Genomic DNA, 8,647 nt, shown 5'->3' with positions numbered 1-8,647 from the left:
AACAATTTGAGACGTTCAGATGGGTCGGTTTTTTATGACCAGTCACTAATCGGTCAGATCCCCGAACGTTTGAGACGGGTTTAAGATCCCGAACGTAGATGCTCTAAACATCCAAATGAAGCTGCTACCCGACACACGCAGTCCCATACGGCCATAATCCACCACACCCGTCTACCGCAATGCTGCAATCATAAAAAATTAAAGGCAGGCAGTACCGCCACTGACGCATCCATGCACGGTGTTGGATCTCACCTGACCACGCACCACCGGATCGACCGTTTGAAACTTTGAATTCCCCCCGGCGTCGCGTAATCAGACAGAAACAAGAGGATAAAAAGGGGTTTTGAATCTCTGGGGCTCCGAGCATAAATACGCCGCTGAACGGCAGTCGATGCGCACCGCCCACACACTCAGCGAGCACGTGGGCTCCGACCCGTCGCGACCCCATTCGCCGGCGACGCTGCCCGCTGTTGGGCGCCCCGCAGGCCGCAGCGGACGCCTCCCATCTTTCAGCGCTGAAGCACCCCCCATCCCCGTGAGTTCAAAATATCGCTTCTTCGAGGCCACCTTGGAAAGTTTCAGTTAAAGCCCACCTCCTCTGCACCCATACCGCCCCTGCCCTGCCTCTTTCTCGGGGTCGGAGTTTTTCAAACACTCCTTCCTGTCCTGCCTGCCTACCGTTGGGGTACAGTACAGTACGGTGCGGGCTCGACAAGTGTGATCTGCGGGTGGTACGGCGGCGCGGCGGGCGAGATGAGGCTGCTCGGCGCGGCGGACGACGGGAAGATCAACGACGAGGGGATGGCGCTGCGCAAGGCGGAGGAGGCCGGTGAGTTCTCTTCTCCCTTCCTTCCGCGTTCAGTCCTGCCACGCGTTTCGCCTTTTCCGTCGCGATGCTGCTTGCGTGCGTGATCTTCTGCGTTTTCGCCGTCGCGTCGGTGCTTGAGTGGCGTTGAGTTGAGCCGCGGCGTCGGCGCCGGCGCCGGCGAGAGCTGGATTGAGTGCTCCGTGAGGACGCTGATAGCTTGTGCTCAGTCGCGGCATTCGCACACGGATGCGCCCGGGCATTGTTTACTGCAGTAGTGATTGTTCGTAGAGTAATTAGTACTCGGGCTTGCGCTTGATTTAGGTCGAGATGCATTTAGTGCATGCGACATTCTGTTAGTTTAATCCGGAGAAACAATTCATTACACTGCAATGCAATCACTCACATGAATTCAGCATCTCAGATTTCCGGTTTCTGTTCGTTCAGCATTCAGAATTCGAAAATAAATCAACCGGGGTATGAAAGCAAGGGAGAGGACAGGCCGCACGATCGTGTTTGTCTGCACGAATCGCGACGCAGAATTAGCAACCTCCCAGTCCCTGACTCTGATCTGGTGTGTCAATACGCAGCTGCGCGGAGGTGCGAGGCGGCGCGATGGCTGCGGCAGATGGCGCCGGCGGCGGTGGAGGCCCTGCCGGACAGGCCGTCCGAGGAGGACTTCTGCGCGGCCCTGCGCAACGGCCTCATCCTCTGCAAGGTCCTCAACCGCGTCAACCCCGGCGCCATCCCCAAGGTACGTAGTACATCCATCCCTAACACCCACCATAACCCGGTCGATTGGGTTCAGGGAGGGACTTCAAATGCCCAGGTGTGCCTGCCATGTGTGAGTGAGATTTCACGGTGACCGTTGTTGCTTCGGCAGGTCGTTGAGAATCCCGTTGACACGATGCAGTGGTCTGATGGGGCGGCGCAGTCCGCGATCCAGTACTTCGAGAACATGAGGAACTTCCTCGTTGCAGTTAGTGAGATGAATCTATTGGAATTTGAAGCTTCCGACATTGAGAAGGTACGGCCTTGCCTTAGCATAATCATTGCTCCAAGTGTTTGCCCTCTTGTTCTTGGCATAGCATGACAACTATTCACTGCACCTTTCAAAACAAAACAATTATTCACTACTAGGACTATCTTGATTTGCTGATTTGTATAGCCTGAAACGATTCACTAAATTTGTTCCACATTTGCAAGAACACTTATGGGTTAAAGTTTATCATTGGAAAATGGAAATTGCTGTGGCTCTTCTGTTAGTACTCATTTTAACTTCTAAGACCAAATATTCATGAGTATCTCGGTGAGAAACAAATGGAGCAGATACTATGGAATACTATCTTCAAACATTGTTCAAGCCCTCGTGGATCAAATTTAGGTTCCTATTCCTTATATCGTGGCCTCTCCCACAGATTTTCATCAAAAGAATATCTTCAGTCAAGCTACCCAATTTTAAAATTCGCTAATAAGAATTATGTGATACTGCTAGTTTTGAATTTAGCTTGATATTTTGAACATGTGGCATCTGATTTCTGTGTACAACATTCACAGGGAGGTTCATCAATGAAAGTTGTGGACTGCATACTCTGTCTCAAAGGATACCACGAGTGGAAACTTTCAGGTGGAATCGGTATATGGCGGTATGGAGCTATTGTTAAGATTGCGCCTCCAAGCAAGAGGTTGCCTTCACATTCTTCCAGGTTTGGAGGCTCAGCTGACCAGAACCAACAAATGCTGGAATTTGTTCATCTTCTCTCCGAGGTCTCCCTTGAGGAAACCAGAGTTGAAGAATCCCAGCATTCACTTTTCCAGCAGTTTGTTCTTCGAGTTGTGCGGGCATTCCTTCTGGAATGGAGTGAAGCTGATGACTTGCCTTTAGATGATATGGTAGGTATGTTCTGCTTATTCTTATGTATTGTTGATCCCCTTTAAGTACTAGTTTAACTGATCTCCTCAACAAACAATGCCGAACACCTGTGGACTAACTTGTGGTGGATTTTTCAGGTCCTTGAAACAATACTTGAGCAAGCCTCTAAAGAATTCACCATTCTGCTTGTGTCCCACCGGAATCAGGTGCGGTATCATATTTGTACTCCTCGGTGTCTTTTCCTTATAATGATGTACACCACCAAATAGGCAACAGGGACCATTTGCCATTAGCAGTCCTGAAAACTAAAGACTCTGCACAAATGACTGAAACTTACTTTTTAAACATGTGTACCATCTAACAGGTCAGATCCCTTTTAAGGAAGATGATGAAAGATGACAGTGGTGTTTGCTCCAAATTGGAGTTGATTGAAGCTATTTCAAAATCTTTGCAATTGCCCTGTGGTAGCCGCAAACGCTTGGGTGACGGGGAAGGACTTGAACACCAACAAGAAGAGCTGAAGGTAGGAAATGCTGTGCATTTTTGTACTGCTTAACTTGAACATCAACACCGTTTTTCTTCCCTTATAATATATAAACTGCTAGCTGGTGAACTGTCAAGCTGCATGTTAAGTATTTAGTGGCAAGTTCACATATCCCGTGTAGTTCCCTTTTTTAACATAAATAACAGTAAAAACAATAAATTTACCTACCCATTTTTTACTTATCTAATGAAAAATATGCTGTTCAGGGTTAAAATATACAGAATTAATTTGGACATCTATTTTATGGACATTATCGATTGTGCTAATTATTAATTTTCTTCTAAACATGAAATATTCAGAAGTTAAAACTGTCCTTCAATGAGATGAAGTCCGAAGTTGAATCCACTCGAGCTAAATGGGAGGAAGACTTGACGAGGCTAGGTGAGTAATGGTTTTAGAATTTTGTCAATTGTCGTCCTCTTCTGTCTCTAAACATTATTCTAATGTTGCAGAAAGCTATTTTGAGGCTCAGAACCATAATGCTTACCACAAGTTACTGGAGGAAAATCGTAAGCTGTACAATCAAGTCCAAGATCTTAGAGGTAAACCTAAATTGAATTCAATTCATTTTATTTGCAGTAAAATAATAGTTACTGACAACTTCAAATATGTTTCTTAGGTAGCATTCGAGTCTACTGTAGAGTGAAACCTTTACCGAAGTACCAACCTGATCAACGATCTACTGTGGATCATATTGGGGAAAACGGGGAGATCATGATTACTAACCCTGAAAAGGAAGGAAAGGATGGACGGAAGATATTCTCTTTCAACAAAATATTTGGACCTAATGTTTCACAATGTACATCATCAAACTTCCTCATTTTGTTTCCCATGTACCGCAAATCAATCGCATTCCCTCCAGTACTTTCCTAAAGAATAGTTGATGATTCACAAGAAAGTTATGCTATTTTTTTTGTTATTATATAGTTATTCCAAAGATAGAATTACTTGTTTATTTTGCATAAAGCCTTACATGATCAATAATTACAAGAATGATATGTTATTTTGGGAAACCATAGAGTAATTTTGTAGGAGATGGTGTACTCTAATTGCAACTCTTAATGCTCTTAATGCTACCAGTCTACTCACTTTCATTTTCTTTGTAACAGCTGAAGTTTATGTTGATACACAACCACTTATAAGATCAGTGATGGATGGCTATAATGTTTGTATATTTGCATATGGTCAAACAGGATCGGGAAAAACCTACACTATGGTAATTTTTCACATTTATTTGCTTTTGAGTTCACACCATTAAATTTGTGGGACATGTCCAACCGACGTGCAATACTATAAGGGAAGGAGTTGCATTAATAAAAACTACAACGAGGGGATAAAGATCTTTAATACTGAAGCAGTCCGATTGGAGGTTATTTGTTTTTTTATGACAATGGATTTGTTTTTTGCATATGTTACTCAGAGTGGTCCAGACAAAACAGCAGAGGAGACCTTGGGCGTAAACTACCGATCGCTAAATGATCTGTTTGATATTTCTCAAAACAGATCAGATACCACGACATATGATGTGAGGGTTCAGATGATTGAAATATACAATGAACAAGTGAGAGATCTATTGATGGCTGATGGTGCAAACAAACGATATCCTTCCATGATTTCCCAAAAAATGCCTTTTCCATGTTGGCAATGTGCATACCAAATATATCGCTTTATGCTTACTTTCCTTGCTTCGCTGTCAAAACTTTGGCTTCATAAAAATTCCTTCTGGATTTTTTCTTAACCGTACACACATTAGAGATCCGTAACAATTCTCATGTGAATGGACTCAACATCCCTGATGCCAATTTAGTGCCTGTGAAGTGCACAAAGGATGTTTTGGACCTGATGAAACTTGGTCACAGAAATCGGGCTGTTGGAGCGACTGCTCTTAATGAACGAAGTAGCCGCTCACACAGGTATTAATTATACTGTATTAAACTAGTCTGATGTTCTTTATCGTATAATAAGGTTGTACTCTAGTACAATCTCCTTGCATCATTTGTATAGACCATATCATCAAACATCTGCGACATAGCCATAATCACTGCATGTGGTAATTTTAATGCCCTTTTTCAGTGTGTTGACAGTTCATGTGCAAGGGAAGGAGATAATTTCTGGTTCAACTTTAAGAGGATGCCTTCACCTGGTGGATCTCGCCGGAAGTGAGAGGGTGGACAAATCTGAGGCCGCCGGAGAAAGACTGACTGAAGCCAAGCACATCAACAAATCACTATCGGCACTTGGTGATGTTATAGCGGCACTAGCACAGAAAAGTTCACACGTCCCATACCGCAACAGCAAGCTAACACAAGTGCTGCAGGACGCCTTAGGTACTACACAAAACCTCTTGTAAGATTTTTAAACTTGTTTGGTAAAAAATGCCGACGTCGCTGATCATTTGTTTTTCTTGGGATACAGGCGGCCAGGCGAAGACATTGATGTTTGTGCATGTGAACCCTGAAGCGGATTCTTTTGGTGAAACAATTAGCACCCTCAAGTTCGCCGAGCGCGTGGCCACCGTAGAACTTGGCGCGGCCCGTGTTAACAAGGAAGGTGCACAGGTCAAAGACCTCAAGGAAGAGGTACGTACGGCATTGTGATTGCGTTGTTGAGTTGTGAAACATAGCAGGCCTTGGAAGTTGGAACAACTTTGTTTTTTATCACTCATGATGCGACTTCTGCCTTTGTCAGATTGGTAAACTAAAATCGGCATTGGAAGATAAGGAGCGTGAAGCAGCACAGCTGAGAGATGCCACAAACCGTATAACATCATCCGAGACAAGAAATGCTGCAAGGGCGAGGTCACCTCTAATTACCACCAGCTTGCGCTTCAAGCCTGAGGCTAGGCAGGATTCCAGCGTCGACACTTGCACAAGCGAGGTAGTTGAATTGTTTCAAACATGGATTTCCATTCTCGCAGACGGAATGGAATTGTCCTAAATAAATATACGACTTGTTCTGTTCTGCAGATCAGAAGCTCGTCGTCTGGGAAGCAGAGAAGGTTCCGGTCTCCACTATCAGTGCGAGAGGTGGACGACAAGTCACCCGTCATCAGCAGGGAGCTATACTTCAGCTCGCGCAAGTTCAAGACCCCGTCACCTCCGGTGAGAAGCTCGTTCTCCGCCGAGAGATCCGGCGGCACCGCGGCGAAAACTGTGGAGAAGGCCGACAGCATCATTGAGTGCACGCCTACGCCTACGCCGAGGATTGAGCCGCCCGCGAAGGCATCGCAAGGCAGCCGGTCCAGGAACAACACGCCGGCCTCCATTCTGACGGAGCAGAGCCTGCGGAAATTCCGGGACTCGGAGGAGAACCGGAGCGCGAAGCCGACGGTTAGAGAGAGCGTGAGCGTGACCAAGAACAGGCCTGACAGCGCGACCAAGGCGCGGAGGGAGGAGCAGCAGACGGCGAACGGCTGCGCGGACTCCGGGAGTAAGGTGGCGAGGTCGGAGGCCAGGGTGAGGAAGAACTGGTCCGAGGTGGAGAACGAGCTGGCCAACGGCGAGCCCACCTTCCATCTCAGCCGGAAGTCGGCCAAGAAGCTCCCGCCGCCGGCGACCAGGCAGTCCCAGAGCATCGATCTCAGGTACGCACCAACGATTCTTCAGCTGGTCGCACGCTTGTGTGTCACTTTGGCAATGCATCGGTAACTTCATTTTGTTTGGGTGTTTGTTGTTGTTGTTGTTGTCAGGGCGTCGGTCCGGGAGGCGGAGGCCGTGACGGAAGGGAAGCATCGCCGGAACAGACCGCCGTACGCGGAGAGGACCAACGTCCCCTTGCCGGAGACGCGCCGCAGCATGTCCCTGCCGCGCGGGAAGCTCGCGCCCGTGTGAGCCTACCTAGCTTGGCGGGTCTGTTTAGCCATTCTTTGATTGTTGTGACGGTGTCGTGCCGTCCGGTCTGCAGGTTGGCTTCTACGGCTGGGTAGAAGCATGTGGATCCGTCGCATCGTTGCTTGCGTTCGTTCACGTGTTTGTTGATTGGTTTGTTCTCCACAGATCTCGCGTGCGTCCTTTGTAGGAGTACAATGTAAAGTATGGTGATTGCCATTATATTTCGTTGCAGTGGCGACCAGAAATTGAAACCGGTGCTTGTTCCGAAAGAAGCAAAGACGTCTGCGGAGGCCCATTTGTTCCTATTGTGATACCAAGAGGCTCTTTTAGATAGGCCCTAAAAAAAAGGCTGAAATGCCAACGGACCTATGCCTATTCTCTATTTCACCCGATCCAATAGTACCCATTTTTAGAATGTCCAGTGCCAAAGTTACTAAATACATTCAAGGTGGCAACCATTGAACGGAGTTGCGTGCACCTAATCTTTAAAAAACTTACATTCATTAAGAGGAATAAAGTTAAAACCATTAGACGCAGCACAATAACAAAGTAGAGCATCTCCAGTTTCAGAAAAGAAAACTCTAATAAAAGGTTATTTGGGCTCTTCCAATAATTCTATTGAGGTTTGGGGGTGTGGTGCTTTCTCATATCCCCACTAATTCTCCACTGAGTACCCAACCTGACTTCTCTCCGCCTGGCGGTGGCACGAGGAGCGGGCAGTGAGATCAAATTCCACATAAATTGAAGAGATGGAGGGATTTATTGGGATGCTTCAATAATTTTTTGAGAAAAGGATTTATTGGAAGAGATATTAGGAGAGATAAAATTTTCCTGGATATTGGAAGAGATGGAGGGATTTATTGGGACGCTCCAATAATTTGTTAGGAAAAGGCAGTCCATTGAAGCACTTTTTTGGCCAACTATGAATACCAAATTTTATTAGGGAAAGGGAATCCATTGAAGCACATTTTTTGGCCAACTACCCTAATACCAGAATTTTATTGCGGAAATGCGGTCTCTTGGAGCTTAGCGATTTTGTGAGCCACCTTGTTAGCCTTCCTTTAGCTATGATATTCGGCTAATTTATTTTTAAATAATACATTTTTTATTAATTTGTAAAAATATTACGCTGAAAAAATAAATTTCAAAAATAATACACCGTCGGCCCGCAGCAGGCCGACTGGGCCTAGTCAGCCTGCAGCAGGCCGAGTGAGCGCAGTCGGCCAGTAGCCGGCCGACAGCTAGCCCGCCTGCCACGTGGTCGGCCTCGCATTGGGCTGGCCACGTCGCGAGGGGGAGTGAGGGAGCTGTCGGCGCGGGCGCGCCCCTGTCAGCCTACCGCGGGCCGATCGGCCTGCTGCTGGCCGACAGGATGCGGCCCCACCTCGCGCGCGGTTGGCCCGGCTCCCTACGGCCTTATCCTCACTTTCCTCCACGCTCCACGTGAGAGCTTCTGTTCTTCTTCTGTTCTTTCCTTCTCTCTCTATACGAAAATGTCGGTTCTAAGCCGTAAAGCATGGTGCACTAAACTATCATGTAGTCATCATACCGAGCTTTGTCAAACGTTCATAACGTCTGCATCTGCTTCTGCAATA

The 8,647-nt window shown here is 46.8% G+C and overlaps 1 protein-coding gene across 2 annotated transcripts; it reads left to right on the top strand.

Annotated features, from left to right (window-relative positions):
- Window positions 1–535: 535 nt before the first annotated feature.
- On the top strand, window positions 536–7,467 carry LOC109734221 (kinesin-like protein KIN-14F). Of its 2 annotated transcripts, XM_073508729.1 has the most exons (19): window positions 536–829; window positions 1,396–1,559; window positions 1,689–1,832; window positions 2,363–2,698; window positions 2,816–2,884; window positions 3,043–3,201; window positions 3,522–3,603; window positions 3,675–3,764; window positions 3,842–4,021; window positions 4,332–4,438; window positions 4,643–4,821; window positions 4,971–5,135; window positions 5,296–5,549; window positions 5,638–5,801; window positions 5,911–6,099; window positions 6,189–6,805; window positions 6,911–7,046; window positions 7,126–7,224; window positions 7,285–7,467. In XM_073508729.1, exons 1-19 carry the CDS (start codon window positions 754–756, stop codon window positions 7,384–7,386), a joined length of 3,312 nt encoding a protein of 1,103 aa, XP_073364830.1. In that variant the 5' UTR covers window positions 536–753; the 3' UTR covers window positions 7,387–7,467. The 2 variants fall into 2 exon arrangements, with proteins under 2 accessions (XP_073364830.1, XP_020149024.1); XM_020293435.4 differs by having other exon boundaries at window positions 546–829; window positions 6,911–7,329.
- The last annotated feature ends 1,180 nt before the right edge of the window (window positions 7,468–8,647 follow it).

Source organism: Aegilops tauschii, chromosome 2 (genome assembly GCF_002575655.3).
Source record: "Aegilops tauschii subsp. strangulata cultivar AL8/78 chromosome 2, Aet v6.0, whole genome shotgun sequence".
Taxonomy (NCBI): Eukaryota; Viridiplantae; Streptophyta; class Magnoliopsida; order Poales; family Poaceae; genus Aegilops; species Aegilops tauschii.
The sequence above is the reverse complement of the archived record's forward strand: the minus strand, read 5'-3'. Positions and strand labels throughout refer to the sequence as shown.

What these genes read in the sequence shown, in the direction of transcription:
- LOC109734221 (XM_073508729.1), top strand. Translation starts at nt 754, where the DNA reads ATGAGGCTGCTCGGCGCGGCGGACGACGGGAAGATCAACGACGAGGGG. An exon ending in GGAAGACTTGACGAGGCTAG is followed by an intron (nt 3,604 to 3,674) that starts GTGAGTAATGGT and finishes CTAATGTTGCAG; the next exon opens with AAAGCTATTTTGAGGCTCAG. An exon ending in CGGGAAAAACCTACACTATG is followed by an intron (nt 4,439 to 4,642) that starts GTAATTTTTCAC and finishes TATGTTACTCAG; the next exon opens with AGTGGTCCAGACAAAACAGC.